General features: G+C 39.1%; 1 protein-coding gene across 1 annotated transcript in view; it reads right to left on the bottom strand.

The window, feature by feature from the left end:
• The window catches only part of LOC104162116 (arginine-glutamic acid dipeptide repeats protein-like), a gene marked incomplete at its 3' end in the record, with an annotated part of 95,966 nt that overhangs the window by 36,344 nt on the left and 35,496 nt on the right, over positions 1 to 24,126 (bottom strand). Inside the window, exons 3-5 of the mRNA XM_009700767.1 lie at positions 5,327 to 5,432; positions 3,722 to 3,818; positions 7 to 111 (exon numbers count right to left, since the gene is read on the bottom strand). Of these exons, the coding sequence (XP_009699069.1) occupies positions 7 to 111; positions 3,722 to 3,818; positions 5,327 to 5,432 (308 nt within the window). The remainder of the gene's footprint in view (positions 1 to 6; positions 112 to 3,721; positions 3,819 to 5,326; positions 5,433 to 24,126) is intronic.

The raw sequence follows: 24,126 nt of genomic DNA, 5'->3' as shown, positions 1-24,126 counted from the left end.
ACTTACCTTGTCTCTGGATTATAGCCCAGTATGTAGAAAAATGAATCCACTCGGGCTTTAAACTCTCTAGCAGCAAATATGTCAGAGAAATGGGAGATATTACACTTCCCTCTGAAAGAAAGAGGGAAAATGGTATTAGAATTCTACCTTGAATAACAGCTGTTTTAATTAAGTGCCACTGCAATCTGTGTATAAGCCACAGACATCCTTGTGTTCTCATAAATGTCTAAAACATCACAAATAATAATCCTGCTGTAACAAATAACCATGCAGATTCTTCCCACGGTGGGAAGTTACGATGTCTCCGATGGCGTTCTACAAACATTCATTAATTCTCATTCAGCCAACACACAGTCCTGAGGAGCCCAAAATGAATCAGACTAATGAACACTCTCTACCCTAGAAATACAATCCTGAAAATGTTTTATTTTCCAAGTTTTTACAGTCCTATTACACTTACATCTTTAAGGATGCTTCAAAAATTCTACTATTCATATTATTTGGAACGTTAGCTTTTTATTTAGAAAGCTAAATAAAACTTCAGTTTAATAACACTTCCAAATAAAAAGCAAAGCTATGCTGTTTTTAGCAAGGTTGCAACCCTAACAATGCAAATTCCAAACACACACAAGTCTCTTCCTTCTACTTTCATACATAAGAGAGTAAAACACAGACATTAAAAAAGGAGAAAAAAGAGAAAAGAGGATTTATTAGCTTGCTCTGCAACAGATTGCTAATATTTTTTTTTCAATATAATTTGTTGATGAAGTCATTATCCTTAAGGCTGAGCATTAAGACTACCTGTAAGAAGTTGCCTCATTTCATCAAGGGGCTGTTGGACTGTTAATGTTCAACAGCTGCTCATGTTTTGTCATTCCATGCATTGCAGTTTACTGCCACCAAGTAAATCAGATGAGAAGCGGGCAGAGACAAACAGGCCAGCCAGCCAAAGAGTTAGTGCTTTTTATCTAAACCTGGTTCAATGCAATAAACAATGCACCAGATTTTGCTCTTTTTCAGTATGTCAAGCTTTCTAGTATTTATACAGACAGCATCTCTTCTCACTTTTATTTACTGAACAGTATTCGCAATTATAAATAAGCTGCTATGGGGCTTTTTTAACATTGTAAAAAGGTTTGCCAGTCCTGGTTAAAATTGAATGAAAAGTGCTATTGCCACCAGTACACCAAGACGAATAATTATTTTGCCTGTAAATAATCCTGGCTCTGTTTGCCTAGTCTTTTCAACAGAGCTTAAAAGCACTGCATACTGGAAAAACCAAACTCGGAAGTTGAAATGCTAAGCCTGCGTCCCTTCCTAATCTTTTCATGGTAAAGCACTTCCAAAAGGCTTACCAACCAACAGCGACTAAGAACTTTGCCGTGGAACACGAGCTCTCCCATACACACCATCAACCACGACAGGTGAGGAAAAATCACACCAGAAGGACGAAGGATGACTAAAGTTGCCAGCCGTTTTAAGACAAAAATCAATAAGGCTATCCTGTGAGCTGAGGCTGCGTAACTGTCCCTGTGATTGCCTAATTCTCACTCAACTGCCGTTCTGGCAAAGGACAAAGAAACACTGGGTATTGCACAGGTCATGCCAAGTTGTAATGGAACATTAACGAGGTCTGTAATTGAGACATCACACAAATACTGAAAGACAAACTTGTTCACTAATATTTGTTTTATCCCTTGTGGCTAAAGCTAGTTTCCTAGTTCAGTCATTTAAAGAAAGAAAATGAGCAGGGGTATTTGTTTTGATATTTCACATTAAATGCACATTTAAAAAGTATTGTGGGGAAAAAGATTTAGTTTCTCTTCAGTAATTCGTCCGCCAGTTAATAAGCATTTTCCAGATAAGCTTGTATTACCTATATTGATGAAAGCAGTACATCTTGTTCATAGCATTTCAGAGAAGTAGTACTACATGTTACCACAAAGATTTACCGTATAGGTAAAAAGGACATAACTTTTATTACACACTTCCACAGAGATCTACAAGTATCCTCCAGTCAAATTTTTCCACTGGTTAGAGCAGAATATTGGTATTTACAATCACTGTTTTTATTTCGCAGTTTGTCATCAATTCATTGTGTGATCAGAACCATTCGTTTGCAGAGGGTAGAGAAATAATCTCGTATTATAATTTTACGTTAACCCTCCTTTCACACATCACAATACATTCTGCCTACTCTACGTTCTCAAACTGTAAGAACACCACGTGCAATTACCCTTATGTTCATCTTGTACACTGAAAATTACTGACATGTATTAATGACAATTTGCTAGAATCCGCAAAAGTATCTTTATCCTGCAAAAGTATATTCTCTCAGTTACCAGCATTTTTAGATACCATCTACAAGGCTGTATGAATTATCAAAGTATGAACAATCCAGAGCACAACAAAACACCACCGAAACCCTATGCCAACAAAGAGAAAGAAAAGCGTGATCTAAAAGGTGCCTGTGGCACGCGTTTCCAACCAAAAAGGCGGCAGATAAAACACAAGCCAGGTTGAGGAGGTGATCCGTTTGGTCATTCAGCAGCCTTCACTCTTTTTGGAAAGGGAGAAGAGAAGGTTATTTTTCAAGTTTGCTTGGTATGCACATACATTCCATTTTAATCTTTTCTTTAAAGAAAAAGACAGAAAGGATGTCGAAGAGAAGTTAAAACACTCCCAGGGAAAATTCCATACACATAGTTCGGTTTCTCTGTTTAAGCAGACAGCTAGATTTCCAAGATTGGTTCCATCAAGACAGCCAACCTCCTGCTAGCTTCTTTCTAAGCATGTTGATTCAAAATTGACCTTCTGTAACTCAGAAAAGGCACTGTGGAATTTCATGAGATTATAGTACACCACTGGAATTTTCCAAGTTCATAAAAAAAATCTAATATGTAGATCAAAGACTTCTTCCCACCCATATAACAGAAATTGCAGCTAGTTTGTCTTGAAGTACGTGGCTTCAGCAAAGTGACTCTGAACAAAAAAAAAATGTCTCCAGATGGTTCTGGTGAAACACCATCTGAGCATTATTATCAAGGAGATTATTCAATTTGCATTTTGACAATATCCATGCATGTTTGGCATGTCGAAAACCTGCTGAAAAATAATGCCTCGCCGTTTCTATTTGAAAACATTTTTAAGTAACAGTGTATCCCCTCAGCCTACTCCAAGGTTAGCCACTTCAGTTAAAAACTTGGTGGGCAAAGAGAGCAGCACCCTCCAGGGAAGGGCAGATAGCACGGAGAACAAAACAGGGGTCCATTACCTCCTGTCTGCGCAGCTAGTTTTTAATGGAGCTCTTTGCTGAGCTGCAACAATGACAAGTGCCTCAGAGAACAAGCCTTTAATGCAATTTAATCAGGGCAACATACTAACCGTCACTTTACTAGGAGATGCTATTGTTAATAGTGAAACCAAAGACAGAGGAGGGAAGGGTAGTATTTCTGCGGGAACTAGCAATAACCTAAATTGGCAATGATGGGAAACAACATCTTCTGAGCAACATTGATTAACTGAGATTAAAACGAGATTGTAGAATTACAGCTCCTTTTTGAATGAGAACAGATAACACCAGTTAATTACTGTAGGAGACGAGGAGAAAGCTGAGCAGTATGCTAATGATCGCCACACAAAACCAGAAAAAGCACCCCTCTCTCAAGAAGGTTTTTCTCATCCACCTCTGAGACACTGCACCACGTCCTCTGTAACTTACCTGAGGGCAGCAGCGTGGTAAGTGTCAACATAATCTGAAATGAAGAGCTCTCGATTCTTGATAACTGGGTCTGTAATAACAAGCTCCCGTCCAGAGTCTGCCAGAAAGCAAAAACACAAACAAAAAACCACCAACACATTAGCCGTAGTCTGAAAGCATCTACCATTGCCATTTTGCAGGTATTTTTCACAGGTCATAACTTGAGGATGTTTCTTAGATACACACTCCTCAGTGTTAAGATGACATTCAGATTGTTTACATGGCCTGTAAGGTACGGAAATAACATGATAGCCATTTTTTACACGTGAATTCTCACTTGCCATATCTAAAGAACCGATGAAGGGAAGGAGCTTTTAGGGGCACTGGATGACACACCTTATCCACCGACCATAGAAGTGGTCACTCCTAGGTGAAACGAACTAAGGAAATTAATTTGGCACTGACTTCCGCTTTCTGGGTTGAGGTTTTGGTTGTTTTGCATATTTAATCTCAAATCTTCAACTAAACCTTGACAGTACTAACTGCTCAGTGCTCTGGCTTTGACAGAAACACTGATATTCATGTTCAAATACAGAAAATTCTCAGTGTTAACAAAAAACTGAAAGACAACTTTTCCATGACTTCTTTATAATACCTTTGAAGAATACACTAAAATACTGCTCCCCATGCACAAGAGTGTGACATAAAAAAGCAGCCACGTTATCAAAAACGCTCACTTTTTGACACTGTGCCTATAATCCCACTGTTAGAAGTTTCAAATAAATTGGTAAGAGAAATGTTAGATTTGTGTAGCTTTTGCTAAAAGCACACGCAAAATGTCCTTAATGCCTGCAAAAAGGAGAATGTGTGCTCAACTTTGTACTGTCATGCACCAAAAAGTTGCTGTGTTCCATATTTCAAGCATCAACTTTTATCATCACAATTCACCTTGGAGTATCTTCAGAATTTTAACAGTTGCCTCAAGGAAATTTCCTCTTAAGAACAGAAGCAAATGTTATGTCTCCCCTAGAGGCAAGAGATAAATGACACTGGGATATGTACTAAAGTTTCTTCTGCTTCTATTTAACCCAAGATCACGCTTGTTTTTGCAAAGATAAAAGGGGAAACTCAGCTACAAGTGCTTCAGTTACATCACTTACTGCAATATTAATCACAGTGAGTATTCATACATGCAAGGTAGCATGAATGTAAAAAATGTGGTTCTTATGACACTACAGCAGAATCACCAAAAAATAGAAGAGATTCACAATTTCTTCAGACAACCGGGTCTTCAACCAGTTAGGTATTAGTACACTGTCCAGAAGGCCTACAAAGGATCCAATGTTATTTTTCTTTTCTATTCCCTCTCAAGGCATTAGTATAATACAGCACAGTATTTAAACCATACCTGAAGTGCATCTGATTATAGCTGTGGTTACAGGACAAACACTAGTTAGAACAAACAAGGCAGGTAAGAAACACTATCACCCATCTTCTAATATATTGTTTTCATGAACCGTCCTTGCTTCATATCCCTACGCAGAAGTGTTCTTGCTTTCTGGACTGTTAAAACTTAAAATTCAGAGTACAAGTAAAGCAAGCCTTACTCTACAGAGCCTAACTTACCATTCTCATTGTGTCTGTCCTGAACCAAATGCTGATAGACTGAATCTGGGACTTCAGACTGGCGATAGTACCATTTGACATTCATAAGGAGGTGGTCCCGTTTACTCTGAAAAAGAAGGTCTAAAGGCATTACTAAAAAGGAAAATCAGACCACATCTGACACAATCTTCTAAAGTATAATATTTGTTTTCACATGGGAGAAAACCTGAGGTAAGATCCCATAGGGAGGAAAACATTTTTCTATGACAATGAAAAAAAGGCAATGTGCTAAGGACAGATTGACTTTCAAACTAGACAAAAGCAACAAGAACCTACTGCGTCACCAGGCAGTTGTAGCTCTCCGTATATCTGACCAGTACATACTAATCCATTCACTCACAAAAAAATAACCCAAGGAAAGAAAAAGCAGGGATCAGAAAAGGACTGGAATTTTTGGCCTCATGCAGCATGATCTTAGTCTGTTAATTTCTACAAACAAAAAGCATTTATCACCAAACATGGAAAAAAAGAATATCAATAGTAACATAATCCAATGCAACCACTCCTAACAGTTGTAACCAAGAGATACCAGATCTTTTTTCCCCCAAGAACAGATGGATTCAGACATAATTATAGATGTTCTTTATTCCACTCCTTTACACAAAAGAATAGGCTGCCGCCCAATAATTACAGGCTCTGATTGCTCACCTACCTCACAAAACCAACAGCAAAATTCGCACAAAACTATCTTCCTCAAGTGCTCCTTTCTCATTTAAGAATCCAGCCACCAGTTTGTTCCTTCTTGCCAGGAAACTGAAGCATAAACACCACTCAAAAAAGAGAATTTTTAGATCAAGTTATTACAGACTTTCTGCTCCAGTTTACCTTTGAAACCCTGGGTAGACAATTCTTCCTATGGCTCCAACACACTTGAAGGACCAGAGGAAGGCCTAAAGGGACATTAACATTCTTTTGGCATGAGGCGACCGCAACCACCGTTTGGTTTTTTCTGGACTACAGTTCCCTAGACCCTTCTAAGACTGCCCTTAAAACATTTCTATTGAAAAGATAAATCACAGGTTACTGGACGGGAAAGTCTTACCGCCCCTCCTGTTCACAGCAGCCTAGTCCTTACAGCCATTTCCACCCTTTCTGCTTACCAACACGCTCCCCGCGAAGCCCCCGCGCCACCCGCTGCAATACCACCCAAAAGCTGGGGGTGGCAGCATTGTGCCAGAGAAAGGCCCTTCCCCGGTGCTCACGCACCGAAGGCCTCAAAACCAGCGAAACCTGGACCTCCTTTTTTTGTTAAATAACACACTTAAAGACAATAAGTTCGTCTAATGCATGAAAAAAAAATAAAATCAAAACGACAAAGTCTGAGCGGGAACACCGATCTCTGCTGCCTGCTGTTCAAAAAAAGTTGTTGCAGACTTCCCTGTTCTCCTGAAATAAAGTTCTGTGCATCACAGCTTATACGAATAGGCTCTCTGAAGTCAAGAATTTTGGGAAACTGTAATTCTGAGGAAGATTATTTTCTTGAAAGTATCTTCATGTACCCAGACTTACACTGTTGTCCTGGTAATCCAGTAAGGACAGAATATAGGTCTTATTTCAACAGATTTTTTTTCCTCCTTAAAGAATAACACCTATCACTGCAATCAATTTATGTTCTTAAGTGATGGCAGCTTATTCACCACACCTCTCTAGTTAACACGGAGGCTTAAGTAAGCCCAATTCCACCTCAAGGCAAGGGACTTAAGTGTGGTACCTTTATTTCCAAAACAACAAAAAAAAACCAAAACAACAAAAAAAACCAAAACAAAAAAAAAACAAAACAAAACAAAACAAAACCACACAATTAAACGTTCTGTTACCGTTTGGCTAAGAATTCCTAAATTCTATTAGCGGTAACAAGAACTGCATGCAACAATGGTGGGAAATATTAACCCAGCATTTCTCTGCAAATTCTCCTTTTTGCAGTTCTTAGTTGAGAGGAGAAAGCATCCCCGCTCATGTTACACAAAGCCCCCAGAGCACACTCAGAAAGCATCACTTTGTGGCACACAAACTGCTCACTTACACGTACAGACAGTTTACAACAAGCATCAAAAGCGAATGCCTCGATTTTCTCGGTTTGTGCCACTGAAGCCGAGTGTCTTTCAAAGAATACAACGCTCCAAGGAGCACCGTAAAGGAGGCACAAGTACGTATGTACATGCGACCATGAAGGAGGACCACAAAAGACAGTACTGAATTTTGTTGGTGGCGGTGTTTTTGAAGTAAATTACATGAGGCGGGAGGAGAAGGACTAGAAATCCACACTGTGCTCTGCCAGGGATGGTGCTTACAAATGCTTCTGTACAAACTAAACCATCAGAAGTCTGTCCAAGGAGAGATCCGAGAAAAGGAAATAATTTACTGTATCTTGGTAAAAAGAAGAGCTAGTCAGAGAGAGGACAAAGGTAGCAAATGCTGAAGGGGTGGGTACCACCTCACACGTAACCTTACAGTCATTCTGCTGCAAGGGGACAGTTTTGCAGAAAGAGCTCCGGAAGCGTACGCATTTTGTGTGAAGGTATAGCCTTTACGTATGCATACATTGAGATCATAGTACAACAGAAAGGGAGGGATCAAAATGGTCAAATGTTTTCATTGCCTTGGCATTACACAGAGCTGTGAGTTGGGAGGTCACAGCTTCATTTGGAAATCGGCCAAGACTGTAAGGGGGACGGAGATGCAATCACTTAACTTCCCTGTCTCGGTCCCTTATTGTATCACAGAATAACACAGGGCTTTTGGCAGCACGGGGATGAGGCCAAGGTCACCACTTCCAAAGCATTCGGATACAGCTGGACAGAAGGAACTGGTGGTTGGAAGTGAGGTTCTTCCACCCACTGCCATAAGGGACCACCTCATTATCTCCCCTCCTCCCAGTCTCTCATTCCGTCCATGCAAAGAGAAGTTTTTGCTTATTGCTGCGTCTCCTGTAAGGTTCACTGCAAACACCCACGGTCCCCCAATATGCACTGAAACAAATAATGGAGTTGCAGGGGATTACACAGCATCTTATTAGGAACAGTCACACATTACCACACAATGACACAACACAACATCTACATACAACATAACATCTACGTACAGTCCAGAGCTTTCTGCTAGTTCAAGCGTTTTAATTTGATGCGAAGATGTTCGTTTCCCATTTTGAAACTTTGCTCTCAGACTCACAGAATGCCTTACTTGTTCCCTTCACTGTGTTTTATTCCAGAGGTTAGCATTACCCTGCACAGCGAAAGAGAACAACATTTCCTCCCCTGAAATCAGATTCACAGTCAGGATGAACACGGGGAATGAGACTGAATTTCAGGAGGCTGGCAGAATCCAAGAAGTTTTCAAGGAAATGATGAGTTGCCCCACACTGCAACCTGCCAACAGGAATGGTACTGACTTCCTTAGGTTGATCATGTAGTTGTGAGGCACTGTCAGAGGGGGAGATTACAAAGAAAAAGAAATTACAGGGGTTTTCCTAATATGGAAAAGTGGCTCTTCTTTCACTACACTTCAGAAACAAAAAGAATGTATCTTTAAAAACTATGGAGAAAAAAGATGGAGTTAGAATTGGAACCAAAACAGACTACAAAAACAACAGACATCAATCCAAATGGTGTGCATAAGCATAGATTTGAAGCCATGGCTTCACCAGCTTCCTATTCTTTTAACTTTTAAAAACTGAATTTTACGAAATAGGCATTTTAAACGAACTATAAATGACAGGAGAAGATGAACATGGCCAATGTACATCTCTTCAAAAATTATCAGACGCATTATATATCTTTCAAAATAGAAAGCAGCACATGCTCCACGACACTGACTGCTCTTCATCATTTGAATCCCAGAACGCACGCATATGGCACGACTCAATGCCTCCATACATAAGGAACGCCGCAACCAAAATAGCACTTACAACAGAGATGTGCAAGTAACTTTTTATAGAAAAGTCTCTGGACAATGATGCAACTAAAAATATGCTGACATACTAATAAGCTGTTATTTGTGCTCTGCTGACAGCAGTTGGGTTTGGGTTGGGTTTGGCATTGGCAGGCAGGGGGATCTGATCTCCTTCCTAAATACCTCTTTTTACCATGATTACTGCTTTTTGTCCAATTAATTTAAAAGCTTCAACTTGAAAAGTATTTTCTGTATCTACTCTCCGACATGCATGATTTTGTGGGTTTTAACCTGAAATCTCAATCTCCCTAAAAATACAAAACGTCTGTCAGAATCTTGTTTTTCACATTTACATCCTTCATTGCACCGAAATTCTTAGACATGCTATTTTGTCAGCCAGCTTTTGAAATATGTATGTCATTTACAGAGCAGACTATACTCAGAGGTGTCAAGGCACCAACTTCTGTGGCAGACTATTTATTTTAGAACCATGTGCACACAAAAGAAGTGTCCCCTACTTCATAAAGTGTTACTTTTTTTTTACACCTTTACATATGAAAAGCTGCAGATAGTCACGTGCCAAATTCAGACTTGCAGAAATCACAGCAATGGCAAGTGCTTTAAAGTGTCTTTCTGGCAGCTCAAAAAAATTCCCTGTGCTACAAAACTACATTCTCTCCCCTTAAATGAAAATATTATCTATTGCTGCAGTACTCAAAAAGTACTCATTTGGGGGTTTGTTGTTGCTGCTGGTTTGGTTTTTGTTCCTTTTAAAAAAAAAAACCATAAATCAGTTTTGGACATTCCACAAGAATTCGATAAAATCTGTAACTGGATTAATGCATCCCAGTTCACAAGCAACTGGTCAACTTCTCTTTAAAAATGAGCCTCTCTCTTAAAAGGGGAAAAAAAAAATAATCTTGCAGGTTCTGTTTAAAAGTATAAATGTATTGGTTTCCACAGCATTTGTGACAATTCCAAGGTGCTAGTTTTCTTTTAGAATACACTTAAACAGAGTCACTGCACATTACAGCTCATATCTTAAGAGACTCCACATCCTCTTCCCAGGGTTACGACTAACCAAATTGTGCAAATGATCACAGATGTCCTGCAGATTCTCTCAGAGGGATTTAAGCAGTATACTTCATTACTTGTCCTATTTAGATACCACATTAAATCACAACTAGCTTTGGAAACAATATACCAAATGCTGGAGATGACAGATGGGCACACTGGAGTCAGTGAATAGTAGCTTTTTCAAAGAAACAAACAGCAAAATAGAAAGAAGGAAAAGAACATCTTTCCTTTCAAACATATTTTCAACAATGAAATTTTTCTAGCAGAAAAAAATAATCATGTGATTAATTCTAAGCTACTAAATCCTTTGTATTATTTTAACAACATGTTAAATATTTTAAGTCACTCCACTGTTCAAAATAAACACACCTTGTGCATCACAGCATAGAAGCTCTGGCCTCACAAAGCCAGTTTTGAAGTGGATGTTATTTTTTTTTTTTAACACTACAAATTAACCCACTTCTTCAGGGCATTGTTTGTCCCCCAAAACCGATTATTTCACTTCACACAAACAGTTCTAATTATGCTCCGTGAGACAGTGTAAGCCTGACTCTAACACAAGTGGTAGATGGGACTTGCTCGGCCTCACCCCTCCCTGGCCCTTCCCTGCCATGTTGAATTGCTGCCCATATTTCTACTCCTACTGTAGAAGTATTTTTACACTTACTCAATTTTGACATTTACTAATATTGAAAGAAAGGAAAAAGAACAATAAAAAAGAAAAATAAAGACCACTCATACCCGATGCCCCCAGGGAGGGCTTAAAGCAGAGGGCAGACACGAAACTACCTGGAAATCAGGAGCTAAAGAGATACAGCAAGGATCATTTTTCTTCCCACTCTGCAACAGCACATGTAATTTCAAGTTCTCAGGATATCTTTTGGTAGGCTGTTTTCTAATTAAATAAGAAACCTGATCAGCTGTTTGTAAGCCAAGAAAACCCAGCTTAGAAATACAGAGGTTATTGCTACAAACAAATGTTATTTTTGCACCTTGATTATTCAATTCAGATGCATGCATATTAACACATAATTATTTCTTGCAAACACAGAAGCATTGTCAAAAGTGAGAGCTATCAGCATTCAGCCAGAAATAAAAATGTTCAGTAGGAGCACTAAACACGGCAATGTGCAGTTTAATCCCCTCTGCCCCTCAAACACAACAACCCAAGGAGGGAGCCCTTTTGGTTCCCGTCCTCTTAACCCGAACCAACACAAAGACTGCAACCTTTAAACCTGTTAGTGTTATCTAATGACTATTCCATCTACAAGAGCTTTTTAATAGAAACATGCCTTGATGGCTTATCTTGGTGCACAAGGCAGGCCACAAAGAACCGCCGGCTTGATTGAGCGCGGTAATGGAAGGCAGGAAATGAGAAGGCTTGGTTAAGCCGCGGATAATCGATCAGTGTATTCAGTGAAGTGTGAGCTGAGCTGGGAATAAGCTGCCTGGGGTATCAAATATTGCTGTTTCCAGGGTAAAGTCCCATTTCTGTGATCTATGGAGGAAAAAGCATAATTTATTGACAAAACAATATAGGATTTTTTTCACAATGTCTTGCTCTTGACATTTTGTGATTGTTTACAGCAAGAACTTCTCTTGTGTCCCTTTTATTCACAAGTTTAACAAATGAAACTCCTTTTGGAATTCATGAAGTCACCCGAGTATGCTGGCAATTAATTCAGTTTTGTGCACAAATAACTCGGAGATGTAAAAGCACCACCACATTCACCTTCCCCTGAATATCAAACTTTTACAGTCGGATGTATATACACCTTCAGGGACACACCTGTCCTGACGGCTATACAAGAAAGGCAGCCCTTTCGCTCACATCCACTCTGCTTTCTTGAGAATATTATTTGTTCTAGACCTCTACTACAGTTTCCACAAAGTTTGAAGCAAAACTGTTTGCAAAGGATGCCAAACATTACACAGTATAGACGGGTTATTTGTACACAGAGTTGCTTCCTATATAAGGAGAGGGGAAAGCATACAAATCCCATAAACCTGTAAGTCTCAGTCTACATACGTACCAATATACACATACGCAAGTATAAAACAACCACCTATTTGTCTACACCTTTAAACAATTGCAAAACACGGTCAAAATTAGTCTTAAATCATGACTAAAGATCAGCAAGGTCGTGCTTTCTGTGTTGTGGGGAGATGGCCAGATAGCCAAAACCTTAGCATCCAGTTATCAAGGCTCAAGCCTTTTTAAAAAACACTAGGTGATATGCTACTTATCCGCATGTTAATTCATAGTAGCTGCCATATGTTGTCTCCTAGTGTGGGTGGTTTGGCATTATAGCTGCTAGACTGTCTTAAAAAAAAAAATACAGTCTTCAGATCACCAGAACCACCGCACTATCAAAACTTGCTACGCTGCCATTTCATGAACACTAGATGTTCTGGTGGGATAGCTATTATAGTCGCAAGGCAAGAACTCTATAGCCTATATGACAGACAAAGAATAATTATGGTAACTGAGAACCAGGGAAAGATCCATCAGAAACCGCAACAAATAGCACTACAAGACTGCATGAACCGTAGCGAATTCAACAGTAAAGTCTGCCTCGTAAGGATACAGGTCAGCACTGAATTTCATTGTGCTTCAACTAGATGCACTTCTAAGACAAAGCTCAAGAAATTGAACTATCTGAATGCATTCTTCTCTCTTCCCTCTGTCTGCTCCTCATAGCTCTGTCTTCCCCTCCACACTTTTGCAAAAATCAACTAATACGGAATAAATGTTACCTACCAGCTCTTAATTTTATTTAGTGTCACTCATAAATCTTCCCTTCCCCTCAATTTCTCCTTTCCAGATGTCCAAAACATCCTGAAACAATTAAGCCAAACATCAGCCCCAGTCACCCAAGAGTTGATAGGCTGCAATTCAAACAAAGATGCAATCAGTACGTAGACCCAGCTTCATCAGCAGACCTTCCCAGTAAAATCAGTATGCTGGATTAGTTCTTTGGTTTTTAGCAGACACCTCAACTACTCACTCACTGAAGCAGGTAAACGCTTGCAGATTTAGAGGTTACAACTCCATTTGGTTCTTTAGGTGGGAGGTGTTACACAGTAGCCCCTCATTAGTTAGCCAAATATCATTCTATAGAAATGGCCTCAATAAGGAAGAGAGTTCTGCACTCCTAAAATTGCACTTTAAAGGTAAGATAATTTTCTTTGACATATTGATAACAGTTTCATCCTCAAAGAGCTAGTAACTCTCAGCTAGAATCAGATTCGGACAACAAACTCTTTCAGACACCTCTATTCCCTTATTCTGCTACTCTTTTCTCACTGTTTTCAAACCCGTGTCCTCTAATTATTTGCTTCCACACGAACTGCCAAGGGGTGCATGTCAGCAATTCCTCTTGACACAGAGAGGCTCGCCTTGATTACGCTGAACACCAACAACAGGATATCAACCTGTGAATCAGGCATCATATTAAAGAAAAAGGAAACACAAGGAACAAATGAAAACACTATTAGGCAAACCGTCATTCCTTTCCAAGACCTAAGCCCATATGGAACAATAGCTTTAATAGGACACTTGCTGTGAGCCAAGTAAAAATTAAGGCTGTCTCGACTCTTGAAAAAAATTCTAAAAAGCAACTGTGACATAGCGAACTGAAATGGACTGTTTAGGCTTTACTCATTTTGTTAAAGAAGAGGTAACTATTTAAAATCTTATTCTTTTGACAGTGTTTCTTAAAAGCATAGGGCAATTAAAATTTATCATGAAGCCTCCTGTTTTCTAAAAAAAAAAGTCTACTGTATAAATTACTGGCCCAAGTCAGTTACAGAAAGACATGCTTTTATACGTGCAAGAGAGACTATGTGTGATTCTAGAAGAACAACTGCAAACTAGAATTGATCAAAACGAGACTACATGGTTACTTGAAAATGAACCTACGAGGGTATCGGCCATCTGTCAAAATAGAAGAGTTTTCAGTACATTCAACTTCTAACCAGCCTTTTGTACCCAGGCTCTGTGAACTCCTCTCTTTCAATATCAAAAAAGCATCCATCTTTATTCATTGGAATTCCACTCATATTCACGCCCCAGATAATGTGATCAATCAGCAACTGGCATCATCTTCTCAGCCTTTGACCAAGTTATTTGTGTTTTCTACCCAAATTCCCGAGGCAATTTCTTCTTTACCTACAACACTCAAAATTAATCCCATCTTCCCTACTTTTAGCTGGCAGCGACACAGAAACAAAGGATCAGAAACAGCACGTTTACATCCCACAATACATCAAATATCAGATATTAAATTTATATTCATTCATAGGGTTTTAACTTTTGAATAATCCAGGAAACAGAATTGAACACAGCCTCATCCAAGTTTTCAAGGAGAAAAAGAACACCACTCATTTCAAGTAATGACCATAAGAGATTTCTGTATTTAAAACAAATTACAGTATTTGTTCCATAAACTTTTCAGCTTTACTGGCAACAAAGCTGCTTACTGTGCCAAGATCTAGCAAGTCACCTGTTTTTCTATCAGCGAAATACACTTAAGTACAACAATATCCTTAAAATTTCAGAGCAATTCTAAATGAGAAAAGATAATTTCATCTTATAAAAAAAAGCAGTTATGCTTAAAAACTGACTGGCTTAAAATAAAACTATCATAAGATCTTTCATGAAGGTTATGGGTCATTGCTTACTACCTCATTTAATCCCTTTGTGGTATCTTTCTGCTCCGTTTCCCTTTTATGTTCTTTGAATCCCATCTGTGGTTCACGGTGTCAGTTATGCTGAGCAAAAGCATAAAGTAACCACGCTATTACAGCGTACAACTACCCACGAACAAGCCTGTTTAATTATAGCTGTCAGGGCTAGAAGACAGCCTGTCCACCTGTTTCCCTCCCCCAGGAAAGCTGCTGCAGCACAAAAAAAGCTTTCCCCAACTGACCGCTCCCTTCTTGGAGAAAATACGCAGCTGTCTACACCAGCGGATCCAAATCAGCTAAGTGTGTACGTATCTGATGAAACCCGTACAGATAAACTTTGTTTGTGCTGCCTCCATAAAGACCCAAGAGGACTGCGGAGCACAGATGGACACCGGAGCTGTGGTCAGTCAGTTGGGTCCATCCAGGCTTCCTATTTGTGTTTTAGCAAGCCACATCTCCCCACACGGCTCCCACACAACATTGCCTCGCACTCGTGTCCAAGACTCTTCCCAACGCACAAAGCTACCGCCTTTCCGTACGCGCAGATACACCGTACGCTCAGCTCCGTTGTACAAAAATCACAGCTGAAGCAGCGGAGATGCCACATCTCAGCTCTTACTTCTGCAAGTATCATGAAAGCCCTATACGAAAGGCACAAATAGGGGTGAGGATTCATTAATAGGCTGTAATTAAAATCACTACTAGAGAAACCAGTAAGCACTATTTTTGATCATAGCACCTCTGTTCATGTTTGCTGCTGCTACGAACTCCGCTTTGATTAGAGATTATGCCTTTCCCACAGAAGCAAATTTGGCAGCAAGCTGCTGACACGGTATTGATAGCGACCCTCCTTAACACACGGGCTCATTAGCATTTCTATTGCCGCTCCGCGTACGATACACATTGTACATCAAATACACTCTGTGTCAAGCATAATAAGCAAACAGTTACCTACCAACTAATGGTATTACAAATGCATTTAACTAATCATTGAATATATGCTGTGGTAATTAAATTCCATTACAGGGTTTTTTTTAAAGCATTATCCCAAAGAAATGCAACACTGAAATGAAGATACCATTCAGAGCATGCCTGACATTTGCCATTAAATGTCATTTATAGTATATAGCTCAAATCTAATTGCTGAGCACCACCAGCCGCAATATTTATCACTTCTATTAAAACAAGAAGCACATAGCAGTGGGACTATTTGAAGCCATCATATACAGTTTAAATAGATTTGTCACCTTCTAAATATCAAGAGGCCATGCTTTCTTTAACATCTCGCTAAGGGGTTTACCTTTTAACAAAGAGATACCAAGAGCTCAAGGATAAAACAAATTAGGAGACGGTTTGCTCTGCAAACCCAGCGCAGAGTTTGAACAGTCATATGGCTGTTAAAATATCGCCTAATAGTCAGGGGAATTTTATGACAGGAAAAATTAAAGCATCTCTGCAAACTGGCCTGCTTTGCTAGCAAGCTGGGTTTTAAAATTACAAAAAGAAAAGGAGGAAAAAGAAAAAAAAAGAAAGACTGATCAGCCAGATCCTGTGACTTGGCTATTTCACTACATAAGCAAATACTGTTCCTATGAGGAAAGAAAGTGTATTTGGAAAACAAATGCCTGGAAAGTAAATGTTTCCTTGTGCAGCTTTTCAGAGGATGTAAGCATTTGCTCACAAAATGGTCAGTTACTTAAATGTTTACATCCTCCAAGAAACTGCACCTAACATGCTGTGTTATAGAAAAAGCTAAAATTTTAAACCAGGGAAAAAAAAATAAATCAGTTTTCTGCACATGTGCTTCATACGTTAGGGTGTTTAGACACTGGCTGACAAACCAGGTCATGACGTAGCCTTAATAAAAATAATACTGTCAGTAATTAATGGGAAACAAATCAGAGCAGCTCATCAAGAAAACAAAACAGCAGTCTTAAAATCTCAAGTTGTAGAAGATACAGCTTTATCTCACTACGCAGGGAATTTCTAGTACAGATTGCTGCTGTCTGCCGTGATATCAATAGCTAGAATTAGCAACACTAGACTTCATATTGTTTCTTTGTATTTGTATGTAAATCAGTACTAAATAAATATACCCCAAATCAGGCCCACAGGCTGCAATCTAATCTAAACCTGTAGATTGGAAAGATGGCCTCCATTCATCTGGAAATAGCCAGATATTGAAAATGCTAAAATCAGAAATAACTACACTGGAGAATAAAATGGATGCATTTACCTGCTGTAAAAGAAAAATGCTCAAAGGAAAAGTTTGGAGAGATATACTATGAAAAAAAAAAAACAACTCTTCTCAGGTGCTGAAAGTCATGTGTGAACGTAACAGACAGCTAAAATGAACCACAAGAAAAGGAGTTCTGAAACAAAGAAATAGGGTTTTTAAACATATAGTACGCATATCACGGACACCATCTGCACACTCATTTGAATTAAGATTAAAGGGAATACAGACAGCTAAGCTAATATACAATTCTAAGGCTAATTATTTGTCTTGGGCAATATAATCGTCACATCACTACAACACTAACAAATGAAGCTACTAATAGCTTCCATTTAAAAAAGTCAAGGTGTTAATTCAGTCAGAGATCCAGAAGTAGAATGCTTTGAGAACAACTAGCAGTTCCATAAACCATTCAGTCCTCCTGAAGAATTCAAATTAATTTAATTTATAACTAGAGGCATTGGATGGAACCCCTCTTTGCCAGATTCAAAAGCTCCTGACACAGAAATCATCGTGTCTTGTTATTGAAAGTTTATACCTTTCCCATTGTTCTGGGCACAAGGATTTATAGGAGCGTACCACCACAGACAATTTTGGTTTTTAACAGACTTATTGAAAACAACGGGACAGCTGCTTAAGAATTCTGTGTGCAACCATTACCTATAATTGCAGAAACTGGCAGAGTACCTTACAAAAAAGAAAAAAATTCCATAAAGCAAATCAAAACACCCAAATCAAGTGTTACTAACACTTGTTAAGGACATTTGTGTAAAACCTTATTTGACTGTTTCAGAGACAACTCATTATTTAGATTACTCCTTTTACCAAATACAATCTTCTCAGCATGACTTGAAAAATTGTTTTTAGAATCACCGTGAACATAGTTCTTTAAACTGCTTACCAGGAGCCTCACTTGGGGTGAAAAAATAAAAAGTGTTAGAGACTACGTAACTAAACCAGGCGCTCTCCCCCTCTGATGCATACGTTAGAGGGAGAAGCCTACCTCCATCCACATTGAACACATACTTGAGAAGCTTGTGCAATTGCCTTCAGTTCTGGCCATACCATCTCTCTGAGTTTTGCTTGTCACAAGCTCATGTATGCGACTGCACGGAGCTGCACAGGGCACAGACCACGTCCTCTCACGCTTGGAAAGTTGTGAGAGTGCTGCCAGGGACCTCCTGTGTCACTTGGAACTGGAGGGGGAAAAAAGACAACAAAGGGGAAAAGAAAAAAAAAAAAACCACACAAAACAAAACACAAATGTTCCAGCTCACTGGGAGCCTGACCCTAAAAGGTATGGAGCTACCTTAGTACTTATTACCTTAGAAAAGTGAAATAAAATATTCATGCACTAGCACAAGCAACACTGACAAATCCATTTTCCAACACTTGAACTAATGTAAACTATAACACTTGTCCTACAAGTGCTTTCCAATGAGTACAATAATAAATTAATCTTTAATATAATGCAATATTAGCTCAAATTTAAATATTTACTATGCAGTTAGCATATTTCAAACGCAGGCATGCTCCAGATGCTCTCCCAGCTGTTTATTTTCCTGGTCCAATGTCTTTATTGACAAATACCACCCTTGGTTTAATCACCTCTCCACATTCAGTATCAAAAGACAAATATTAAAGACCAACTACAGCTACCGTTATTAGCTCTCTTCGCCATCAAGAACAGTCAACACGTGAGGAACGGAGCACATTCAAAGGACATGCCCTTCCGAATCAGGAGCGAAGATGATGCAGTACACGCACTTACACCAAGTAGCAGGTTACACTGGAAGACTGCAGACAGCATCATGACAGCTGCAGTTTCCAGAAGAAAGATTTACGATGATGTTTTACCACAGTTAATGGAATTTTGCACTTCAGAGTGTGAAGTTTTTAGCTTAAAGGCCCAAACTACTTCGAAACTCAAACAGCTTATACTGAAAGAATGTTCTGAGGGCTCAGAAAAGCACATAGAAACAGCATCTGACATCAGTATACAATTTTCAGATATTTCCTTACAAATTTGCCTCCGATAATGCAGGGAAGCACTCAGTCACAGTCAATACTGGTAATCATAATCTTCTTTGATCATGAGCACAGCACAGGGACCAACATCTCCTAGGTTTATGAACAATTTTGTAACGCAAATATGCGAAACACTACAACACATTCGAACCAGAAAACCAATGTGAAATAATAGCTTCCCTTTTTTAAAATATATTTCTCAATCTTTTCAGCAACAGACACTCTGAAAAGGATCCAAGGGAATACTTTTCTGCAGATTCCTTGACATACATCGCACGCATTGTGTGATATTATATATTATGCACCTTCGGCCTCACCGGGTCCTAAGGTTCAGACATATCAAAGCACCCAATTGCCCTTTCTTTTTTTTAAACATGAAGAATATGAAAGCACATACTGAAGCTGGTCCTTGCTAACAGGCCCATTTTCATCTCTTTAAACTCAAAGAGAGCAATTCCCTTGAAAACTGTCACAGCATTTTCACAATCCATAAAGAGGAAGTTCAACAGCCTTAGGTCACTAATCATAACTACAGCAGATACAGAGCATAAATTATGCCTTTCTATTTCACAGTAGTCGATCACATATATTCTTTTATCTTATTTACTTGATTCTTTCTATAAATCGAATATTCCAGAGATGTTTGTAGCCAGTAGGGTGTAAACAGCTACAACTCCTTTCTCTGAAGTAATATTCCTAGCACTGACGTTCCAACTTCTTTCCTTTCTGCAAGGTTATGTATAAACCTCATCTTAACCATTCCCTCTCAGGTTTTTTTCTCTGTACGACAAACATACAGATGTCAGACTTATTGCTGTTTCTACTGCACAGTTACTTGTAAACAAATTGGTAAAGCTGTCAAGTAGCCTTAAGTCTAATCAAGAACCTTTCCCATATATGTAAGCACTACTGTGTAGCTGAAGCCGCGTACATTTTGTACCGCAGCTACTCTAGTACTTCTTAGATGCATTTCATGAAGATGCATATTACACTGAGTGGTAAACGTGGGATACAGACTTCCTAGGATGCTCATTCACCGTAAAGCATTAGTTAGCTTTCCCAGCAAAATTAGGATACAGAGCATAAAAGAGCAAGCACAAGCGCTTTGGTGGTGTTAGGCTATTTGAAAAAAAGCCCCTCTGAATCAGACATCCCACTGGAATTCTCCAACCGCAAACCACCGCAGAAGGGATCAATCTTTCCCCCCCTCAGTCATCAGCATGAGACATAGCCAGCAACAACACCTTTAAAATTCAGTGTTGTAAGGAACGAAATTGATTATTTGACCTGCCAAAATCCTCACACTGACCGTGACTAGTAATGAATCCACTTCATGGAAATCTCAAGTTTAAAAGAAAACACACAGCTTTGCACAAATACTTAACTATTAAATAGGGATGAGCAAGAACCACCCTTCCAATTTTGCTACCTATAATTTGACTTTTTTAACCCAGGATGCTTAAAACACTCCACCTCTTAAGTAATGAAGAAAGCACCTGACACAGCACGCAGTGAAAAGACAATTCCTTTTACTGTCTGTAAAGTGCAAACCATGCATGGAATTGTGGTTCGGCAAATGGTAAGCTGTGAAATAGGTTAGTCGTAGGAGGTGTCTCTGCACCTTCTCTTCATTATTAGGAAATGGGAAAAAGAGGTCTTGCTTCTCGTGATTCTTTATCACATGTTGCTCAAGTCAATAGATCATTTTATACAGGTTATGCTTCAACTGAATTTTGTAATACTATGCTTAGCCACAGATGCCCGCCTTTTAGAGAACACTCTATAGACTGCTGTGAAGGTATTCCCACCATTTGATTTAAAAAAGTCAAGGATTCATCAAGACTCATCTCAAGAAATCCACAGCAAATCACAACTACAGAAATAGAATCCACATCAAGAGACCTAGTTCATTAATCCATTCATCGGTCTGCAAGAGCAGAGAGTAAATCCTCTCTCATCATCACAACATCACATCATAGAACTTTTATAGTGCCAGAACTTTATTTTTGAGAAGGATCTTTAAATTTAGATGGATATTCACTTTATGCTGTAATTACAACTGGTATTTTGCTGTTTTAAAAAGGATGTTTTACAAATAACATAGCTGCTTGTTTTATATAGCATTCCTTACGTGAGATATATTAACAGTACATACAGCGGGATGGAACGAAAACTGCTTTACAGAACAATACACCTTGTATATTTTCCAAAAGGAAGAAGTTCAAATGAAGTTTAAGCTTTTCTTAGCACAAGTTAATTTTAACAGTTCTGTATTGCTTTTAACCTTAAAATGTACCAAGAAACAAGACACTGAAAGGAATAAGATTTTAAAAAACCACAGAAGTTCTGCTTAGAAAGCAGAGCAAGACACTTACACACCACTAATTTAATTAAAGAGTTATTTTCCTTTTAAATACCCTCTAATGGCCCAAAACGAACTCAGGCTGATTTAAAATCAATCACTTTAATCAAAATTACAAGTTCAAATTCTCCATGGATTAGTGTTCAGTGACTACAGAGTCAAAAATGCACATCCATCACATCCCTACTTTTTACTTGCTCCAAGTCCCAAGCAGGGAAAAGACCCGGTTATCTCATTTACAGAAAACCTGTGGATCTCAGGCTCTGGCAGACAGGCAGCTAGCCAGCCCCTAAGCCCCACTTACACTCTCTAAACAGGCTCTCGGTGGCACACAGATCTCATGCCTGCCTTCTGTAGAAAACAAAAAAGAATTTGTAAAAGATCTGAAACTCTATTAGACAGTCACAAGGTGGAGCTGACTTGAAGCATTTTCCTAAGTGGCTGAATCCGTCTCCCCGCTGTATAAAAAGGGGGGATGTATTTATTGCCTTCCCTGACACTCAAACACAGAACACATCCCAGGTATTCAAAGAGCATCTAGGCTATTTTCCTCTTCCAGCATTTTTGCACCTCTCGCCAGCAGCCTACTAGAACAGACATCTTTCCTAGTATTTTTTAATCTATACAAAATCAACGCTTTTTGACGCAGCGTGGTGTACTAACCTCAAATTTACCAAAGACACACCAAATAATCACTTGCCTTCAAGAACATACTTGCTCTACACAACGATCACACAGCCAGACTAGGGGTAGCACACGGAAACGACACATCAGCAGTGATAATCAAGGAACCCGACATTTCAGAACATACACCAGTTGCCCCATGTCTATCACATTATCTAGAGCTTCATAGTAAAGAGGAAAAATGTCTGATCTTTCCCGATAAAGACAACTGCTGCCTGCTTGAGCAGCAGTACAACAGAAAGGCAAGAAATACTTGCAAGGGAAGCTACCCATCACTGAAGATGAACACACACATGTGCCAATAACCTCAAATGTCCCCAAGTCCTGAAATCTTAAGGAAACTAGGGAAAATGGGAAGAAAGAAGAAAGAATCCAACCAACTCAGTATGGGGCAGGGAAGAAGGAACAGAGATTTCTGATTACACTCATATCTCTACACAGATTCGGGTGAAGAGACTTCTCTACCAAGACTGCCAACGTTGCAGACATTTGCCACCTCCCACCTTCGCCCATGCCTGTTGTTCTAGAGCGCTTACAACAAAAAACTTTAGTTGGGCAGCCTCAGTGATGTTTTCCATAACTGAACTCCCACTACAACTCAACTGCACTTTCTCCAATGTAGCTGGAAATATCAAAAGTGTCTATTTTACATATTATGTATTATTCTTTTCCGCCCATGTTTTATTTTCAAGCATCCAGATAGGACTTACAAGCTTAGCAAGATGCTTGTGCATCTAAGCTGCCCTTAACCATACCTACACCACAGCTATTACAACAGTTTCACAGCTACGATAACACAACACCGAAACACAACTCACCGCTGAAGTCATGGCGAGCATTTTTGGTAGCTAGCTGTGGGATGCTTACCATGCCCTACACCTCCACACGTTACACTGAGCATTTTATTTTCACAAGACCATTATCACTACCCTGAAGAGCAATATGAAAGCATATGAGTGAGGCTGCCCTTTCCCGGCAAAAGGCAAGCAAGCAAATGGTGAGGGATGGGAGAAATACTAAAATTTAGTGACCACAGTGACATTTCACATTCCGTAAGGAAAACCATTCTGAAAGCAGGAAAACAAATTTCTTTAATGAATTATCTTCACCATTTTACAAAGCATACCAATGTATCTTTGGAGACTTCGCACAGACACAAGAAATCTGACAGTGCTCAAGTACCCCCAAATGACCAGAGAGAAAATTTCAACTTCAATAATCCTAAAGGTCAGAAGCTTTATTAAACATGACAGATGCCCTCACTATTCAACACTAGAGGACGTGGCTAAATTTATTCTAGCTCCATTTTCTCTCGCTACATGTAAAGCAGCTAATGTACCATTTAATACTTTTTTCTAAAAGCTAGAAATAACAATCTTTTTTTCTCCATAATTTCAAGTTGACACTTACTGATTTATTTAGCAGTCAATTATCTCAGCACCAGGTGTAGGAAACAGCTAGGTTTACTTTGGGTAAGTAGGAGGAAACAAGACAGTAGAAAAGTTTAAAAAAGGCAAAAGGTGCTGGAGACTACGTTACCGTGACAAAGGGCCTAACAAAACAAAAAATATGGGCAAGTCAAATATACAGAAGGATGTTAATAAATTCTAGGGTTCCTCTATCTACAATTAAGCCATTGGTATTAAACTTGTTCTCACATACAAATTATTAGCCACACATGTCCCTCTTGATAAGACAGCATGGGAAATGCAATCCCGATTATATTTCACAACCATGCGTGGTATATTCTTGCTTTTCCCTGTTTGTTCAATCTCTATTTTCATCCTTAGCTCACAG

Source organism: Cariama cristata, unplaced genomic scaffold, assembly GCF_000690535.1.
Source record: "Cariama cristata isolate BGI_N322 unplaced genomic scaffold, ASM69053v1 scaffold11035, whole genome shotgun sequence".
NCBI lineage: Eukaryota > Metazoa > Chordata > Aves > Cariamiformes > Cariamidae > Cariama > Cariama cristata.
Note: the sequence above shows the minus strand (reverse complement) of the source record. Positions and strands in the feature narration are given on the sequence as shown.